Source organism: Orycteropus afer, unplaced genomic scaffold, assembly GCF_000298275.1.
Source record: "Orycteropus afer afer isolate SDZICR_OR568_19922 unplaced genomic scaffold, OryAfe1.0 scaffold00101, whole genome shotgun sequence".
In the NCBI taxonomy this organism is placed as follows: Eukaryota; Metazoa; Chordata; class Mammalia; order Tubulidentata; family Orycteropodidae; genus Orycteropus; species Orycteropus afer.
The window spans coordinates 1476307-1497799 of NW_006921688.1; the positions used below are offsets into that span (position 1 = coordinate 1476307).

At 36.3% G+C, this 21493-nt stretch overlaps 1 protein-coding gene across 1 annotated transcript in view; it reads left to right on the plus strand.

Annotated features, from left to right (window-relative positions):
• STXBP5 (syntaxin binding protein 5) overlaps positions 1-21493 on the plus strand; it is a 268776-nt gene that overhangs the window by 119439 nt on the left and 127844 nt on the right. Inside the window, exons 8-9 of the mRNA XM_007943195.2 lie at positions 4205-4328; positions 18004-18082. Of these exons, the coding sequence (XP_007941386.1) occupies positions 4205-4328; positions 18004-18082 (203 nt within the window). The remainder of the gene's footprint in view (positions 1-4204; positions 4329-18003; positions 18083-21493) is intronic.

Genomic DNA, 21493 nt, shown 5'->3' on the forward strand with positions numbered 1-21493 from the left:
CGCCAGCCTTCTGGTTAGCAGTCGAGTGCCTTAGGCACTATGCTACCAGATTAGGAAATGACATACCGGACAGGGGACTTATCTCTAGAATTTATAGAAAGCTCCAACACCTCAACAACAAAAAAACATATAATCCAGTTAAAAAATAGGCAGAAGGCATGAATAAACACTTCACCAAGGAGGATATTCAGATGGTCAACAAACATGAAGAAATGCTCATGATCACTAGGACAAATATTGTTATTAGTCCGTTATTGTAAAAAGTCAAGGAAAGGTTTATCTATGGAAGGATATTTTTTTGTTGGCTACCAGGATGGGTGGGGAGGGGAGAGAACACTGTTTAATAGATAGAGACAAGTATTGATTTGGGTGAAGAGAAGGGCATTGTACCAAATGTAAGTGATCTACACGGTGGCATTGAGGAAGAGGAAGACAGAGAGAGGTACATGGGAGGTACAGACAACAAAGATGACCCTTTTGCACATACAGTACTGCATTGTCAGTGAAAGCAAACATGGATTTACAGGGGGATAAATAGGTGGACAGGCTGCACTATTAGGTATGTCTGTGCAGGAAAGAGTGTGCCCAAGACCATGTATGGGGTTGGCACACAATGTTTCTACAAGTGTAATTTATATGTTTTGTAAGAATTCCCAGGTATATAGTAGAGCTTGCAAGGGACAAGGTTGTAGTCTCTTCTTGGGCACAGCCAGCTTCCCAGAGGGAGCAAGTAGTTGGACTTGTGGGCTTGGTACCACAGTCAGAGGGGACATCAAGCTCAATTGGCATAACATTCTACCCAAAACATTGTTCCACCTCCTACTTTGCTGAGTAGCGACTAGGACCTTAAAAGCTTGCAAGCAGCCATCTAGATGCAACGATGGGTCTCTCCTCATCCAGAGTAAAGAAGAATGAAGAAAGATTCATGGAAACAATTAGTCCAAGTGACTAGTACACCATGCGATCCTCAGCCTGTACAACTATGAGGAAGAACTAGATGGTGGCCAGCTACCACTGTCAGCCACTCAGAGGTGATCTGTGTGAGAGATCCGGGATAGAGTGGGAGAACAGTGTGTAACAATACTCCAGATCATTTGAAAAAAGAAAAAGGGACCAGGTTTGCTGGTCAGATAGAACCTGGTTGAACCACTGAGACTGTGGCCCCTATGCCCTTCAGGTCTGGAATTGAACCCACACCTGTGGCTTCCTGCCAAAAAAAAAAAAAAAAGGCATATGAGCTGAACATTTACATTAAGTATTTACACTCCTTGGAGAGATCGGTCATGGAAGAATAGAAGGGCCGTGTATGCACAGGAGCATATAGCTCGGGACAGGATTGCATGGAGGGAAAGACATGGGGAAGAGGTAACTTTAGAAAGGAAGTGGGAGGCCAACTGTTGCATTGTGGTAAATGGTAGTCAATGTCATGAGACAAAGTTTATGTGAACTGATGTACGAAATGTGAATTTGCTCTGTAAACTTTCACACAAATCACAATTAAAAAAAAAGACCTTCAAAGTCTTTTTTAAAAGAATTTTGAAGTATGTTTTTAGCTCACAGTATTAGAGTCAGTAACAGGTTTAAAGAAATGTTTTTTAGTATTATATATGTTAATGAAAACACTTATTCCTTTAAGATCTTTTTTCTTCCAATTTCAGACTAGTGCTTACTTTTAAGATAGCTAACTTTCTGCTTATTTGCTTTCCCACACACCTGTACCAAAGAGAAAATAGCACTTTAAAAAGATAATAAGTGGGTAACATTTTCAAAATCATAATAATTTGGCAACAAATTCCAAATTATCAAAATACCAAAACTTGAGAAAGTTTCATTGGGTCTTATTTTTAATGGAAATGGTAGTGTTTGTACTTACATTAAAAATCTTTAATTATAAAGAAAGAGAGAAACTGAATCATTTAATGTCCAATATGTAATTTTTCTTAATCAGCTATCTTAAAAATGTATTATTCAGTAATTACCTTGTTCAGTAATACAATATTACTGTTGTCATCTTTGGAGCTAATTTTTCACAAGTTAAAATACTAAGGCAAAGCCTACAGAATGATGTGTTATTCATGTATACAAGAAATAATTTATTGAATGTTATAATGTTTACTTTATTATTTGAATATAGGAAAATAATAAAACTACAAGTATTTTCAGTATTTTCTTTCCATATATTTTTAAGCATTATAATTTGAAATAAAGTCTGCATTATAAAAAAAAAAAAATTCTAAGTGCTTTAATAACATATGTAAGATGCACTAAGAATCAGTGTTACTTTTGAATGTTAAGATAAATGTTCATCTTATTTTCTAGGAGAAAAATTATTTTTGGTATAACTTTGCTAAAAATTGTTAATGATGTGTAATACAAGAGCAGCTGGACTAAGATTTATATATAGCTTTTGCTGTGAAATGATTCTAATAATACTGATTTGTTTGGAAAACTCACCGTTTTGAGTTAGTGAGTGCAAAAGTTGATAGATGAATAACTAGCGTGCTGACTTTCCAGAAAATTATCTTTCATGATTAAAAAATAAATAAATAAATAAAAACCCACTGCCATTGAGTTGATTCCGACTCATAGTGACTCCTAGTGAGTTTCCAAGGAGGTAAATTGTTATGGATGTAGATTGCCCAATCATCCTTCCATGGAGTAAGTCGTGGGTTTGAACCTCCAGCCTTCTGGTTAGCTGTCAAATGCCTTAGGCCTTACACCACGATTTATTTGTACTACTTTTACCAAAACCTAATAATATTAATAGATGTTAAACTTCTTAATATCACAGTAAATAGTAGTTTTTTTGTATCATAGTAAGCAGTACCAGTAGGTGCTCTGGTAGCACAGTGCCTAAGATACCTGACCGCTAACCAGAAGATTGGTAGTTCAAACCCACCAGACAGTCCCACAAAGGAAGATGGGGCAATCTGCTTCCTTAAAGATTTAATGCCTTGGAAATCCACTGGGCGTTACTGTGAGTTGGAATTGACTTGATGACAGTGGGGTTTTTTTGGAGGGGGCGTGTGTATGTAGGCAGTGCCTTTGTTTTTGTTTTGTAAGAATTTTATCAAAGTTGAAAATACTGATTCCACACTCTTACCCATTAGCTAGTTCTTGTCTAACATTCCATATTTGAAAAATAGACCTGTATAGATTACTTATTTAAAGCTTATGCAAGTACCTCTTGTCATCTTTTCTCCTCTAGTCTTAACTTTGTTTTTCTATCCTGAATTTATTTTGTTCCTCCACAACTTTTGTATCTCTTGTTCATTATATTCTTTCTTTGTTTCCCATTCATTCTGCCTTTTATCTCACACTGCTTGTTCCTTTTACTCATCTGTATAGTTTTTAGTTTAATTTTTTTTTAAAATAAGTAATCCTTTAAGAATCGGCTGGAAACTGTCTATCCTATCCTTTGAAAAATGCACAAGCCAATTTATATGCAAAGTTTCTCAATCTCAAGTTATGCAATCTATTTTACACCTCATATCTCCTGTCATAAACTGTTCAATTTTTCCCCAGCCCACCTTGCCTCTGATTCTGAAAATGATAGATTTGGTTAGTGAGATTCTCTGTTCCCACATTGTTAGCATAAACGTGTGCAGTTTCTCAAGAAGACTAAAGAAAAAGTGCAAATGTCATTTTTTTTTTTTTTTAATAAATGGTTTGGTGTTACAAATTTCTGGCCAAAAGAGGGTCTCCTCTAATTTGAAAAATTACCACAGTAATTACTTCAAGACAAATGTCTTGAAGCTCAGCCTGCCATATTATTTAAATGATCTGACCTCCAGATGTACATTTTTGACTTTTTAGAAGTTTTAGTTAATTTTAGAAATATTGTTCTCATCTGTCAGTGCAACTATTTTTCTATTTGGTTGTATACTTGGTAGCTTATATTTAGGTATGATTTAGTCATAAATTTTGGTTTTCTGTACTTACCAATAAGTTTTGTTTTTCTATACTTGTCAGTAATAAATATATATGTTTCTTATGCTGGCTTGAGGAATCACAAAAGCAAAAAGAATTAAAGCAGTGAGAATTTAAAATTTATTTTGTTTTGCAAGAGCACTAATTATGAAAATGTAGGTAATTCTGACTTCTGCTTGGGAAATATGAAAAGGTTTAAAATAAAAATTAATTATAAAACAAACTGTAAATAGTTTGGTGTTTGAATAAATTTTTCCTCATCCCTCTTCTGTAGGCTATCCACTCTGTTGCTTGGCATCATGAAGGAAAACAGTTCATTTGCAGCCATTCAGATGGCACCTTGACTATATGGAATGTGAGGTCACCTACCAAGCCTGTACAGACAATCACTCCACATGGTAAGAATGCATCACATTTAAACACTTTCTGTATTGTGTTTGGCAATAAACAGTTTTATTTGGGCTTTTGGATTTGCTTGTTCATTTGTTTTGGATAATAAGGATGGATTTCCTTTCATTTTTGAGGGACTTAAAAATATTCAAGTATATACAGATACCTAACAAACTAAGTACTAAAATCTCCAGTGATCCAAAAAGTAAATAGTTATGTATGTTTGTGATATATGACTGACTTTAAGCTACTTTCATCTTAGAGTTATTAATTGCTAATGTAGATGTAACAGAGTACTTGAAACATTTGGAGCTCTGTAGATTATACATTATACATTAAAATGTGGTAGGGGTTTCTAAGACCAACCCCAAGTTCAGTGATTCACGAGGATGACGCACAGGACTCAGCTGTAATTGTCGTCACTGCTATGATTCATTTCAGCCAGAATACACAAAGCATCATCAGCAAAGGGAAAAGCACATGAGTCAAAGTCTAGAGGAAACCAAGAACAGGTCTCTAAGAGTTCTCTCCCAGTGGAGTCACACAGGATGCCCTGTTCCAGGAACTAGTCGTGACAGTATATTTGAAATGTTACCTGCCAGGGGAAGTTGCCTGAGCTTAGCAGTCCAGAGTTTTCGTTACAGTCAATCATGTAGACACCTTCTGCTGCACACATAACAAACTTCCAGATTTCCAGAAGTAAACCAGGTGTTCAGCATAACCTGCATTGTACAGACCACTTAGGTATGGCAAGCCCCTGTTACCAGAGTGGGAACGATGGGAGCCCCTTCCAAAAATCAAGGTCCCAGATTCCAGCCGAAGACCAACATTAAAAGCAGCCATCTCCGGACTGCTGTGTTAACTCATTTCTTCACAAGATGTATTTACAAAACTTATAAGGATCTCTAGGGTTTTTGTTAAAAACATACCATGAATGCCATCTTTAGGTTTTGGATGTTATTGATGTCAGGTTCCCTCGAGTCAGTTCCAACTCATGGTAACCCCATGTGCACAGCATTGAACTGCTCCATAGCATTTTGAAGGCTGTTGTTATCTATCTGGGGCAGAGTGACTTTTTACATGTGTTTGTTTTCTAGAAAGGATAACAGTTTTAAAAACCATATATGGTATGCTTCACCACTGCTTTGTGATAGCTGTTATCTTCTGGAAAAGCACTTATTTTAAATTGGGTAGAGATCTATTTGTGTGTACATCCAAAGGATATCCTTTATGATAGTAGGGTCCAGTTTTTCATAATTTATTCTCCTTCTATTAGAGCCTAGACTTCTAATCTTGGTGATATTCCTGAAAATTTCCATAAATCTTAGACTCTTCCAACCCCATTGAACCAAGGAATCTGGAATACCAAAGAGATAGCAATAAGGATTAGTTTTAAAACCTTTCTTTTCAAACCCAGAAGAAAGTTGAAGTACAACTAGAATAAAAATATAGTAGAATATATAATACTTACTTTGCAACTTGATTATCTAAATTTTATTCCATTTTGTAGAATAATACAGAGCTGTGGTGGGTTTTTTTTTTTTTTTTTTCAGAATAAGTTGTCAACATGGTACCAAATCTATCTCCCCCATATTGTCCATTGTCATTGTCTACAAACAAGGACATTCTCCTATATCACCAAGTTTTACCTTTTATCAGAAAGATTTTATGTAGAAAATAAAACAAAAAGATGTATTATGAATTGGATTTAGTAGTTATAAGTCTTCAGTCTTCTTAAAACTGGATAAGCTTTTGAGAATTTTCTTGATTTTTCAGAACTAGTATTTTTGACAGTCACAAGTCAGCTCTTTCATAGAATGTGCTTCAGTTTGGGTTTGTCTGATATTTCTTCAAGTTGCACATTTTTTAGCAGCAATATCTCAGAAGTATTGATGTGTTCTTAATACATCATCTTAAGTGGAACTTGATTTAGGTTTGTTTCTTACTGATAATGTACCATGGCTTGATCACTTGATTAAGATCTATCCATTATAAAGTTATTCTTTCATCCTTTGACACTAATATGTATTTTTGATTTATATGAAAATCAGTAAGCATTTTTATTTAAAGGAGGTACTTTGAGATGATAAACGTACTGTTCCTCATACTTTCAGCCTATAGATTTGGCATGTGTTGATGTTTCTTGGTTGAGTTAACTATTACTGTGATGGTTGCCAAATGGTGAGTTTCTATTGAATCTTAATCCTTTTTCATACCAAAAGCTACGTCTGTGATAGCAGACTTTTAGAAGTAATATAAATGAGCTTCTACAGAATATGTAATATCTTAGCTAAAAATGATTTTAAAATAAATAAGACAAAAAATACTGACTTAATGTTTTCTCAACATTAGAACCAAAATGAAATGTAAATAAGAGATCCTCTCACCCCCCACCCCCCTATAGCAGGTGATTAAAAGGAGGATGGCACTTTTTTTTTCTTCTTGCACAGTATAATGTTGGTGGTCAGAGTACTACCTATTAAAATTTGAATTATTTTCAATAGTAGTGATGTTTATCACTTACTTTTTTGTTTGCTAATTGTGGTAGGTAACCTACCAAAGCAAAACTGGTGTTCGTAATTGGGTTTAGTAGCAAACCTTATACAGTAAGCATATACAATACTTATACAATAATACTTACATAATAAGCATAATATGCAATATACAATAATAAACAAAACTTATACAATAAGCATTCTTATACAATAAAGTATAAAAATATGTTTTGTATACTATAACAAGCTACCATATATTTCATGAATACCATATTCATAGTATATTATTTTCAGTATACTCTCTGTGTTGATGGATTTTTCTCATTACTATATGGTGGTCTCTGTGATGATCAGCTTCACAATCATCAAAATAATTCTCAAAAGCAATGGTAAGGCTAGGCAATCATATCAAAAGCTTTCCATTATAAAAAATGATATTTTAAATTTACTTTCTGGAACTCATTCATCAGTGCAGTCAAAACACTTACCAAAGAGTAAACCAACATTGGGGAACTTACATTCTATTAGGGATCACTAAAAGAAAAATAAAAATCACGAAAGTAAAAGTCAGTATAGTAGCTTATGATGTCGCAGTGCTGAACAAAACTTATGTTAAAAGTAAAAAGCAAAGAGCTTTATTGGAGGGTTGGGATGGCTTGAGCTGTGTAATACAATGTAATGCAGCATCACACAAAGTCTTCCAATATTCAGAGGGAAAAGTAAGCTCTTTAATACAGGAAAATGGGGAAAGGAATTATGTGATCATAACCATAGGGGCTTGGAATTACATATAGAAAATTAAAATTCTATAAGAGTAGCTAATCTATTTTTGAACTAGACTTTCTGGAACTAAACTAGCAAGCTATTTCCTGAAATATCTACATTTACGCTCTTACTGAGATATGCTGTGCAAACGTTCTCCCAAACCATCTTGATTGATGTTTCCTGACAAACATTTTTTCATAAACCACATTCTTGCCACTCCATTGTTTGCTGAAGGTGATTAAAGTTTTACTAGAAATTACATGTTGTGAGGCTCTAAATCACTGGTGCTATCTTAAGAAAACAGAAGAGAGGACTTAGAAGAAGCTAATGTTTAATTCAGAAAATGGAGCTTTGATTTACACGTAGGTCCATCATTTTCAGTCATGCCAAGCACCCCACTTTTAGAGTTCCCTTCACATTCTCCCCTTTTGATCATGAATCTCTGTAGAGATTCCTTGTAGAAATTCCATTGTAAGAGTAGCTTCTTCTGCGTAGACTTCTACTTGGAACTTCACATGGCTACTCATTGAGTTTTAAGACCCCTAACATTACCCATCATTCTGTTCTAACTAGTTGAATGTCTATCAGTGGCAGCCAGCCATCATCTAGTTAAATGGGCTTATTGCTAAGCCATAGTTTAGGCACTGTATTTCTGTAATCCTCTAATTGGAGTATGTGTGGAGTGGGGACACATGTAGAGGAAAATTGTAGTCTGTAGAACAGGCTAACTCAAAATATGACATCAGCCTCCCCTGAAAGGATTTTTTTCCCTAAATACATGTTTCTCTGCATACTGAGGAGGTTGTTGCAACAGAATTGCAGATATTAGATAAGCATTTCATGGTACATTTAATTATGAAAGTGTTGGTTATTATGATAATTAAAATGACTATTCTGGCTTGTAGTGTGGACTGCAAACAGGAACAAATGTTTTCAGGTAACCAGCTAATTATATCAAAAAAGGGAGAATAAGACATGGGGAGGTATTGAATGTAACCAAACAGCCTTTGGCAAACTTTTGTAATGTCCTCATCTCCTTCTCCTGTGGTGTTTATTCACGTACAACAGGAGGTGTTAGCGATAGCATGAACTCCTCTTTGTTAAGCTAAAAGGAAATCATGCTATTCTATTGCCTAATAGTACTTTAGCAAGAGATTCTAAATATCTTTGTTGAGCCGAAATTCCATCACCAGTATTATCAGCAATTTGGGCCATAGTGACAATGGATTATGAAAGGGTTTTTCAAGTTGAGAGACACCTTGCTAAGGTATGAACGCTTGAAGGAATACCCATTCTACACACGCTCTGTCTGCTATTGGATTTCCAGTGTCATCCCATTCTCTTTTGTCAAGAGTTTTAGGCTCAACAAAAGTCTCTAAATTATTCTTCTGATGAGTTGTTTCCATTATATGAGTGTATATCTATGGGAGCTCCTAATAGAATTACTGTGCATTGGCCTGTTATTCCCTACCAATCTAAACAGGGCAGTACCCAGGGATATGGTTTGTTCTTTTGGTTTGGGTTCCTTTCAGCAGGATAATTTGATCCCCCCACATAAAAATAGATATCCATAAGGAGCATCAATTGCATCACTTCTGTTATAATTGTCTGGAGAAGGAATGGTTTGATTGAGCCAACTTTCTGTTAAAGAATTATTACAGAGGGACAATCATCCCATTGTTAGAGGACTTCTAAGGGTAGTAAAAGGCCTGAAAGAGCTTAGGTCATATTTGAGAAAGTCAGGTCTTCTTTGTTCTGAGGTGTTTTGTTGTTGTTGTTGTCATTGTTCCTTCAAAGAAAGAAATATAAAATGGGGAAGAATCGAAAGAAGGGAGAGGTAGGTTATAGAGGCTAAACCTACAAGTAGTTTTGTTTAACTTGGGTTAAATTAAACATGGTACTCATCCTTGGGACAATCAAGGAGGGTGCCATAGTCTAACATATATGGCTTATTTAGCAGTGGCACTCAAATTAACAGTAGTGATGAGTATGATAGACCTAGGTGTAAACCAAAGTTCCATTTTCTGAATTAAACGTTAGCTTCTTCTAAGTCCTCTTTTCTGCTTTCCTAAGATAGTGCCAGTAATTTAGAAGTAATACCAGTGGATCTGAATTTTCATGCTCGGACTCAAAGAATGGCAAATCCAGTAATCACTAAGTTGCCAGCATTAGCCACTGATAGAGCCATTTTAACAAAAGCATTCTTTTTGCAAGTGTTAGCAAATATTAGCAGAAGCAGTAAGAGAAAATTGAAGGAGAGCTTCATAATGAAGCAAATCTACCCAAAAGTAATGGAGGCCAAATTATAAAGGATGTCATAGTATGATTAAAAAAAAAAAAAAAAGTTTTAACTGAATGATGGCGATCTAGTAAATGGTTTTACAATAAGAAATATAAATTTCACATTTTGGAAGTACCACTTTGGTGATAGTGCCAGTTAGGAAACTTGCATTAACAAAAATGCAGGAAGTCCCTGGTTACTGATCAGATCTGTTTGTAAGTCTGTCTTTAAGTCAAATTTGTAGATAAGTCAGAGAATTTGTGTAGGATTCTTACCTAGCATCAGTCAGACATTTGAAGGTTGGACAATCTACTTCCATAGAGTTACTGCCTCGGAAACCCAAGGAGGGGTGGCTATGAGTTGGGTCTGACTCCATGGCATGTAACAACAACAACATGCATATGAAACACTTCAGAAGCACTTCCAAATCCACTACAGCATCTTAAACATAATAACACAGTGGATAGTAATAATATAGTACTAATAAAAGTAAGTTCAAATGGTACTGTACTGAAGAGAGAATTTGTGTGTGTATGTAGGCTTACAGTACTGAACAGTATTAAAGAAACAGTTCTTAAAACAGTTTAGATAGGAAAAAAGGAAAAGAAAAAAAGAGCATGATTACAAGTTAACACTTATCGCATCAATGTCTTGTATACTAGAAGGGGCATTCATGATGTAACATTGTAATAATAATTGGATGATGCCAGAGAAGATGGTAGAAAGATGACTACTGCTGAAGGTGATGTGCCCAATGTTGGAGAGGATGGAACTCGTGCTGGAGAGTCAGGTTGATTGTTCTGCTGGAGAGGGTGGGGAGGTTATTGCCGAGCCATTTTCTTGGACTAGGCATCCAGGGAGGTTTGTACAGAGGTTTTCTTTTTCCCATGATAAATGGCCTTGTAGCAGATGAGCCCCTCAGTAACTGTACAGTAACCTTTGGTGACTCAATCTGTATTAGTATCTTGCTCTTCTAACTTTGTCATCCCTGTTTCAATGAAACAAAAGTCTTTAGCTAACTCTTTTGTCGAACATTTTTTCAGTTCTGGAGTTTTAAGGTCCTGTCTTTTTCCACAGATGCTACCGTCTGCTGCTCTAGTCCATAAAGTCCGTGTTGGTTAGTTCTTCAGCTGGGAAGTCAAATAACTCTGTGACATTATTTTTTTTAATTTATTTTTATTTAACAAACTGGAGTTTATTCTTATAATTTTTGGAGGCTAGAAGTCTAAGTTCCAAGTGCCAGGCTCTAGGGGCTGTGTGAAAGCCGCTCAACCTTGGTCTCCAGCTCTGCCTCTTGCTCCCAGCCCAATGAAGCTAGAGGCATCTCCTCACTTGTGCAGCTACTAGCTGCTGAGGCTAACAGGCCCAAGGTTGACACATAAAGGGTCACAGTCCCAGTGTTAACCAAACCACACGGCAAATCGGCAGAGCATGGCAGGCTATTGAACAATGACTTGGCTACATGCAGAGTTCAAGTGTGCCATAAGCTAGAGACCATTTCCAAAGCTGCTACTTATATACAAGAAGCAGCCCACATTCCTAAAGCAAGCTACTCAGCTGCTTGTGGTAGATCCCACTGTGAAGCTGATTGCCAGTCTCCTCATGGAGAATAACTGTCGCCAGCTGCCCAGCCACTCAACCAGGCCCAGCCAAGTTGACACACAAACTTAACTACCACACTTACTAAAAACTCATCAATTAATTTTTACCGCTTGAAAAATGCTGTATTATAATGGTAAAAGGATAGACAATCATATGTAAGCTATGATTGCAACTATGTACAATGTGTAGAAGGCAATACACGAATCAAGAACATGAGTTGTGGCAGTGGTATTTTGAGTGATTCTTCCCCTGTACTTTCTAAAATGTAGTTATATTGTTTGTTTATTTATTTATTTATTTTATTGTGATTTGGGTGAAAATTTACAGAGCAAATACACTTTCCATACAGCAGATCACATACACTTTGTCTCATGACATTGACCACAGTTTAGTACAATGCACCATCTCCTCTCCCACTTCCTCCCGATAGGTACCGCTTCCCTGTGACCATCCCTCCATGTACTCCTACCCCCTGAGCTGTCTTCCTGTGGCTGAGCAGCCCTTCTTTCTATCTTGCTTGTTCTCTCCAAGGAGTATATCTACCTCAGGTAAATGCTCAACTAGTGTGCCTGTCTACTGCTTGGCTGGAAGCCACGTGTGTGCATTCAATTCCAGACCTAAAGGGCAGCTAGGGGCCATAGTCTCAGTAGTTCCATCAGGCTCCATCGGGCCAGCAAACTTGTTTCCCACTTTTTTTTTTTTCCAGATGATTTTGAGTTTTGTTCCACATTGTTCCCCCTGTCTATCCAGGATCTCCTACAAAGATCCTCTTCCAAGTGGTTGACAGTAGTAGCCGAGCACCATCTATTTCTTCTGGTCTCATAGTCGTATAGGCTGCACATTGGATGGTGTACCAGTCGCTAGGACTGATTGTTTCCATGAATTTTTGGTTATCTTCATTCTTCTTTGCTTTGGACGAGGAGAGACCCATGATTGCATCTAGATGGCATCTTGCAAGCTTTAAGATCTCAGTCGCTACTCACCACAGTAGAAGGTGGAACAATGATTTGTGTAGTATGTTATGCCAATTGAGCTTGATGTCCTCTGCGACTATGGTCCCGAGCCCACAGGTTCAACTATTCGGTCCCTCTGGGTAGCTGGCTGTGACCAAGCAGTGACTACAACCTTGCCCCTTGTCAGCACCATTATACACCTGGGAATTCAGATCATACACATAAAGTTATTGGACCACTGTCTGCCGATCCTATACGTGTTTTTGGGTGCACTCTCCACTTCATATAGATACCTAATATTTCAGGCTTTGTCACATTATTTTTACTGATGCCTGTGTTTCACCTCTTTCCAATCACTTTATTAATGTGATCCAACTGAAAAAGGTGGGCAGAGTTCTCCTTCCTTGAGCCCTTGAACCCATGATGTCACGTAGTGTTTTCATGAGCCATAGAGTAGTGTCTGTGTTCATTATTATGAACTGTTGAATTCAGCTTTCATTTTTAATACAATAAGTTTTATGGCAGGAGCTCTGGTGGCATAGTGCCTAAGGCACTTGACTGCTAACCCGAAGGCTGGTGATTCAAACCCACCAGCCACTCCTTGGAAGGAAGGTTGAGCAATCTACTTCCGTAGTGATACTGCCTCGGAGACCCAAAGAGGGGTCGCTATGAGTCGGATCTGACTTGATGGCACATAACAACAACAACAACAACAACAACAAGCCTTATGGCAGTCTTAGTATGAGTTGTCCATAAATTGGACGTTTTTAACTTGGGAACTTACTGTAAATGAGTATTTTGTGACTGAGGTGATGGGAGAAATAGACATACTCAAATGGGATTTTCAAATTAGAATCAGCAAGTCTTAGACCAGTTCAGTGTGGCTGATGGTTTAGGGTCTGGGGAAGCAGGACATAGTAAGAGGCAAGAAGAAATCAGATGTGACAGGGAGAGGCAGGTGTTTTGATTAACCAGATCTTTTCAATGACTTGCTAAGGCTTTTCACAGGTAGTTAAAAGAACAAGTGTAGACTTTTCCTCCTCAGGTGACATAGCTATTAGTAAGTAAAATGACACTTACTAGTGAAATCTGGTGATCCCATAAACATCCTTTAATTTCTATATGCTTTATAAAATCATTGCTAGTGCCTTATTACTTGATTTGATTTGGAACATGTTTGTTTAGGATTTAAGATGCAGAACTTACCTTTTCTGGACTATGGCACTAATCAGTAGCATACTTTTAAAAAACACCTGAGCTGGAAATAAATAAATAAATAAAGTGTGTAGATCAAAAGTCCTCATTGGTTTTCCAAGCAAATTAATAAAGACAACCCAGTGTAACAGCTGCTACATTTTTAATCTATAGAGATAATGAAACTATTCTTATTAACATCCTTTCCAGGGGATAGAAAGAGTTTACCTTTAAAGGAGTAAAAATCAGACTGGCTGTAGACTTCCTTTCTTATAAGTGCAAATGAGTCCCTGCGTGGTACAGTCAGTTAACATGCTCTACTGCCTGCTGGAAGGTTGGAAGTATGAATCCACCCAGAGATGTCTTGGAAGGAAGGCCTGCTGATCTACTTCTGAAGAATCAGCCATTGCAAACCCTGTGAGAACACAGCTACACTAACACACACGGCGTCACCATGAGTCAGAATCAACTCATGATAATAAGGGGTTGTTTGTTTGTTTAAATCAAAATATACTTCAGAAAATAAATAATCAAGTATAATAAAACACTATGAAACAGTTATCAGAAATTAAACAAAAATGTAGGAACTTGGTGTGGGAAAGAACTTTCTAAGCATAAAATCAGAGGATGACGGAACAAACTGATAGTTCTTTTTCTTTTTTGCATGCACTTTTGCATGCACACACATGTCATTTTATATAGAGGGATCATATCATTCCCATCTCCTCTAACATTACCCTATTTTAGCCACCTTTCCTCACAAAGCATCTTCTTTCCTGTACTTCCGGGTACCATGTCAAAAATCTTACAGATGTTTTTCCATAATACATTTATCTCTAAAATGATATGTATTCACACACGCACACAGACAAGTGTATGAGTTTTGTGTTTTTTCCCCCTGGTTATTGTTTCACAGAAAGAAGAAGTACACAATTTTTACTGCATCTTACTTTTCTTACTCAACAGTACCTTCTGGTTAGGAGTCAAATGCCTTAGGTTCTACGTCACCAGAACTCCCAACAGTACCTTAAGTACTGGTATAGCTCTCATTCCTTAGTTTTGGTGGCCTTGTAATAGCCAATAATTGTTACCATTTAGTCAGCCATTCCAAGTTAATGGGCATTCAGTTTGTTTTCAGCTCTTGATCACTACAAATGATACTGCAGTTACCATCCTTACACATATTCAGTAGGAATTGGTACTTTAGTTTCTATGGAACAAATGCTTAGGAGTATAGAATTGTTAAGTTGAAGAGTTTTATATATTTATATTTTTAATAGATGTTCTCAAACTACTTTTCTAAGAGGCTGTGTACTTCATATTTCTAATAGCCATGTGTGGTTGCCTCTCTTGATGTCTGTATATATTAAATGATGTCTCATTAGAATTTCAATGTACATTTTCCTACTAGTGAATTTGGGTACAGTTCCTGTCTTTGTTGGGCATTTGGATTTGCTGTTCTATTAATTGTTTATTGATTTTCATTACACAGTTTTCCGTTGAATTGATTTTCTTAAAAATTATCACTTTGCAAGAGTGCTTTATATGTACTTGAGATACCATTTTTGTCTGTCATCTGCATTACAGGTATTTTTTCTAAATTTGTCTGTTGACTGGTAACTTTCACCATATAAAATGCTTTTTCATTTTATATAGTCATCCCTTGATATTTATTGGGGATTGGTCCCAGAACTCCCATGGATACTGAAATCTGCAGATTCTCAAAGTTCTCATATAAAATGGTGCCACTAAGTCTCTGCTATTGAGTTGATTCCATCTCATTGGGTTTCCGAGGCTGTCAGTCTTTATGGAAATAGATTGCCCCATCTTCCTTCTGCCTGGTGGGTTTGAACCTCTGACCTTCTGGTTAGTAGCCAAATGCTTTGTCCACTATGCCACCAAAGCCCCTTTTTTAAAATGGCATAGTATTTGCATATAACCTACAAACATCCTCCCTTGTACTTCAAATCATCGCTAGATTACTTCTAATATCTAATACAATGTAAATGCTATGTAAGTAGCACTTTATGCTCCATATTAGCCTTTGAGGGAATGTTTTGACCATTTAATTGCTTTTTTTTTTCCCCTGAATATTTGAACCACAGTTAGTTTAATGTGCAGATGCAGAACCTGAAGATACGGAGGGCCGACTGTATGGTTGATATATTGGTCTTGTCTTTTATAATATCTAGGCTTAGTTAGGATGGTGACACTGACTCCAGTATATAATACAAGTACATGCTATTGTTATTTTTAGTTGCCATCAAGTCACTTCCAACTTAGATAACCCCATGTGTTCAGAGTAGAATTGCTCCATAGGGTTTTGATGGAGACTCTAGTGGCATAGTGCCTAAGACATTTGACTGCTAACCAGGAGGCTGGTGGTTCAAACCCACCAGCCACTCCTCACAAGGCAGACTGGGCAACGTACTTGCATAGAGATGCTGCCTCGGAAACCCAGCAGGGGTTGCTGTGAGTCGGAATCAACTCACCAACAGTGAGTTTGGTTTTATTTGGTTTATAGAATTTTGAAGGCTATAACCTTTGGGTGTTTCTGGGTGAGTTTGAACTGCCAAGCTTTTGGCTAGTAATTGAGTACTTAAACTCACTGCTGTCGAGTTGGCCCTGACTTATAGCAAGCGACCCCTCCTTGGGTTTCCAAAGCGGTATCTCTACGGAAGTAGATTGCCCAGTCTTCCTTCTGAGAAGTGGCTGGTGGGTTTCAACTGCCAGCCTTCTGGTTAGCAGTCAAATGCCTTAGGCACTACGCCATTGAGTATTTAGTTTCCTAAAATTTCTGAAGTAAACAGCCACTTGTACTTTATATTTTACATTATAGTGAAAACTTTTGCTTTACTCTGAGATGGCAAGCCAGTGGAGGGATTGGAGCAGGGGAATGACTAGACTTACCATATATAGAAGGATATAAAATACAGAGTTATTTAAAAAGGCAAAAAAATTGAATACAGTCTAATTCTTTGAAAAATATGTAGGAATGGTGAGATTAGAGTATGTAAGAAGGGGTGTTCATACTTTAAAAATTTTTTTTGAAGATTTTTATAACCTGAGGAAATGTTTATATAATTTAACTTTTAAAAGTTACATTTCATGAGCATGACTCCAATTTTGTTCATTTTCTTTTCATATATAAAAAAAAAAAAAAACCCTAAACTCACTGCTATTAAGTCGCTTATAACTTATAGTGACTCCCCTTGGGTTTCTGAGGCTGTAAATCTTTATGGAAGTAGATTGCCCAGTCTTCCTTCCATGGAGTGGCTGATGGGTTTGAACTGCTGACCTTCCAGTTAGCAGTCAAGTGTCTTATCCACTATACCACCAGAGCTCCATGTACCTAACCAAAAACCAGACCCATTACTGTCAAGTCAAATTCTGACTCATAGCTGCTCTTTGTTAATAAAGATAAGAGTAGAACTGCTCCATAGAGTTTCCAAAGCTGTAAATCTTTGCACAGGCAGACTGTTACATCTTTTCTTCCACGGAGCAGCCGGTGGGTTGGAACCACTGACCTTTTGGTTAGCAGGCAGAGAGCTTAACCACTGTGCCACCAGGGCTTCTTTTCATATACATGTATATTTATGCATATTTACATATCTTTATATATAATGATTTATGTATGTAAATATATTTTTGTATCTTTGTTATATGCAGTATGTATATGCATATATATATTTAACTCATCCTTTTGTAGATTCAAATGTATTTCAGAAATTGAAAAAAATATAATGTGAAGAATGATTAATCTCTAAGAAACAAGAAGTAGATATTTTGTTTTCTTTATATTTTTCTGAGTTTCCTATATAGGTTCCTGAGTGAGTTTCTACAATAAACATGTAGAAATAGGTGACAAAAATGAGCATTTTAAAAATAATCAAAATTATTTCTTGATACCTTTTATACACAAGTTTAGCAATCTTTTTTGAGCATTACAACTTATAGAATTTAAGTTAATAAATATAAATGAATTTATTAACATAGGGTTTAATTGTATAGCCTTTTATACTTGGGTGAAAATGTGGTTTCAGTTTGTTTCAAACCCCGTTATTTTAAACCTCAAATGCATTCACCAAATGAAAGTCTTTTTATCTGCAATTAAGAACACTGGGGAGGCTGTATATCAATTTACCTTACTAGAATTTTATTTCATAAATAATGTTACTAAGTTACTCATTTTATTTGCTTTTCAGCACTGAATCTTAAACAGTAATTTTGTTTATCTTAAAAATACCTTATTTTGTATTAAATACTTATTCAAAATCACTTAAAAATGTTGCATGGTAGATTTCATTATATTTCACTTTGATTTTATAAACTATCAGTGTAAGAATTTAGAAAATTTAGAATCTTAGAATTTAATGCAGGAAATATATTTTAGGAAAACAATTAAAGGATGGGAAGAAGCCAGAACCATGCAAACCTATCCTCAAGGTGGAATTCAAAACGACTAGATCTGGGTAAGACTTTTACTTCATTGCCATTGTTCATTGTATATAATTATTTGGATGGCATAGAAGGCTATTTTATGGTAATTTTTGAAGGCCTGTTTTAGGATGGTCTAGCTCAGTGTTAAATTTTGTGCTTTCTTTACACAACAAAAGTTGGTAAGTTTGGGGTAAAATAATTCTGTGTTTTCTCTATTCTTTAAAAGTTTTAGTATTTGTCTTGGAAAATTTTCAGTATTCCTTTTAACAAATTTAATGCATTCTGTTAGTCTTCAGTAGCAGTAGTATTTCTGTACTAGTGAAAAATGGAATAAGCAATGAAGAAAAAACATTAACAATGTGACCTATATGCTTACATATTTTACTTTTGAATGTTACATGTATTCTTCAAAAAATTAAATCTCATCAGTGTATGGCAGATGCAAAAATAAATGCAGTTTGATATTCAGGAACATTTGTCAGCTATATTTTAAGACACTTAATGCCACTCCTCGGAAGGAAGATTGGGCAGTCTACTTCCGTAGAGATATCACCTCAGAAACCCAAGGAGGGGTGGCAATGAGTTGGATCCGACTCCATGGCAGTGAGTTTAATGCCACTATATGAATTAGATATGAAAATTATACAGCATTTACAATGTTTATAGCTTACATATATTTTTGTACATATCGAATGCTATGTTTATAGCTATCCTAAAGGAAAAAAACTTTGATTGCTTTGAAAATTCCTTCTCTCTTTAAGTATCAATTGGAGGCCTTTTATTTATGTTCCTGTTTTCTAGGAAAAATATGTAGTTTTTTTTAGTACAACTAGGTAAGAGAGTAAATTTGAATTTATATATTATAGTGCAGTGATTTTCAAAGTGTGGTCCATGTAGCAACAGCATTAGCTGAGAACTAGCCCCTCTGCAGACCTGCTGAAGCAGAGACCCTGCGGGTGGGGCCCAGCCATTTGTGTTTGACCTAGACCTGAAGGAGGTACTGATGCGTGTTCAAGTTTGGAACCAAGTGGTACAGTGGTTTTTAGAATTGGCCCACTTTTTACTCTCTTCTTTTCCCAATCTAATTCAACTGAGCCCTTTAAAAAATGCCACTAAGCTGAAGTATCATAAAATTGTGATTATTTTCCTTGATCTTCGTATAGCTGTCTTCAGGGATTCACAGATCTACCTTGTTCAGACAATAGGTTGAATGAACTCTAGGTGATAAGTTGTTGTTGTTAGTTGCCATGGAGCTAATTCTGATTCAGGGCAACCCCCTGTGTGCGAGAGCAGAGCTACTCCTGAGGATTCAAAAGCCTGTGATGTCTCAGAGCAGATTGCCATCGTGTCTTCCAAAGGGCCTCTGGGTGGTTTTCAACCACCAGCCATTTGGCTAATAGTTGAAGGTTCACCCATTTGTGCTACCCAGGGATGTTTTCTAATTGACTTCTCTGTACTTGAGCTTTGTCATCTATGATATAGATCTAGTAATAGCCAAAAGATTGTTGTAAGAAATTAAATGGTGAGATGCAATTAAATGATGTGGCATTTTGCCTAGTGCCTGGTACATGATGAACTCTCTATAAATGGTTGCTTTTCATTATCTGTCACCTATCACCACTTGATTTTTATTTGCCGTACTTGTCTATGGCAAAGGAATTTAAATAGGAAAAGCATGGCAGCCAAGTAAATAAATTTTTTTCAAAGAAAGAAACAAGAAAAACTGCTTGTACTATAGCATAAAATGAATTGTTTAAATATTTAAGCTAACATTTCTAATTGTCTTTTGAATTTTTCTCTATTCATTTTAATAAACAAACACTGGCAAGAGAGGCAAAATCTAGGGAATTTTGTGTTTTTTCTGTGTGCTGTGTATGCCCAGTAATCACTACTATATAATATTCATATTTATTGGTTCCATGTCTTTTCAAGATGGCAGCAGTACTTTTTTCCTTCATGGGATCAAAAATGAAAAAGAAGAAAAAGTTCTGCTCCTTTGTAGCATTTAGGTTCGTGGGATCACTCTCTTATAACAGTCTCCTTCAGTTTCCCAATGTCATTTTCACCTGGGATAGGCCATTTAGTAACCTAAACAAGGTTCTTTTCTTTCTCTCGCTCTATGGCCCCTTTCTTTAAGATAACTCCCCAGGTTCTAATGTGAATCCAGCATTGAGAACTGCTACACTACTTCCTTCTACCTAGAACAGCTTCACTCTACTGAGTAAGCTAGGCAGCTCTCACCTCTTTTTCCTATTACCAGCAGTTATCTTGGGCATTTACCAGTAGAAAGTGCTGTATTATTTCCTCTTGGCAAATTACCACATTTTATTGGAAGAGCCATCCTTCCCTCCTTAGGATTTCTGCATTTTTGTCTGTTTGCTTAGAAGTCCTTCTGAGTAGGATTCCCATTCATCCTTTAGAGTTTAGCATAATTGTCACTTCCTTAAGTAACATTTCTTATTCCTGTCCTCATTGACTAAATTAGCACCCCCAGGAATATACTCTGAAAGTAGGCTGTACTTTTCCTTTCTAGAACTTACTTTTGTCTTTAGTAATGAAATTATTTAATGCCTGTCTCACCCATTAAGTAAGTTCCATGAGGGCATGGGACCTATCTGTCTCACTTCTCATTGTTCAGCCCTTAGCATAGTATTGTTGAATGTGAGGAATGAGAACATGGGTGTATAGAAAAGCTCAGCTATACAAAGTTACCTGTAAATGATAATTACCTAGCTTAACTCTGAGGTAGAGTTAAACTCTGACAAAAGTGGAATCAAGGTGTTAAGTAGCTTTTATTTTCAAATAAATTAGATCACGAGAGACCAGATTTTCCCTTATGTAGGGGACAATGACAATATAATTAGTCTAACATTTTAGTAGCCATTTTATTAAATATATGGAATTATACTTTATTTGTCCAGTTCTTAATAAAAAGTCAAAAGTTAAATGTTAAGTAATTTCTGTTGAAGTCGCTTCTTTGAGAAACTAATGCAGCTCAGGTGTGAAGGGCTATGGCTAATGAGCAAAGGGGTTAAGAGAAGGGACGCTGGTACCAGACTATACCATACAGCTCTCTGTATCTGTTTCTTCATCTATGTAAAGGGAATGATAATAGTGCCTTCCTCATAGAGTTATAAAGATTAGATAATCTTATATATAAAAGTATAATTTATTATATATATTTATATATATATAATATATATATATAAAAAGCACTTGGAACATACTGTCTAAAGCAGGTGTCCCACATATCACTTGTCTCCAAACTGCACTTGATAGCCTCTGACAAACATCTAAAATAGCTTTTCTCTTACTTGGCTTTCAAAGAGCAGGCTTTTACGGAAATGGCAAACTGCTGCCCATACGAAAACCGGCACTGAGCCACAGTTAGTTGACCCTGTCATATACACATGTACCTCTGATAATTTTATCTTTCAGGAAAA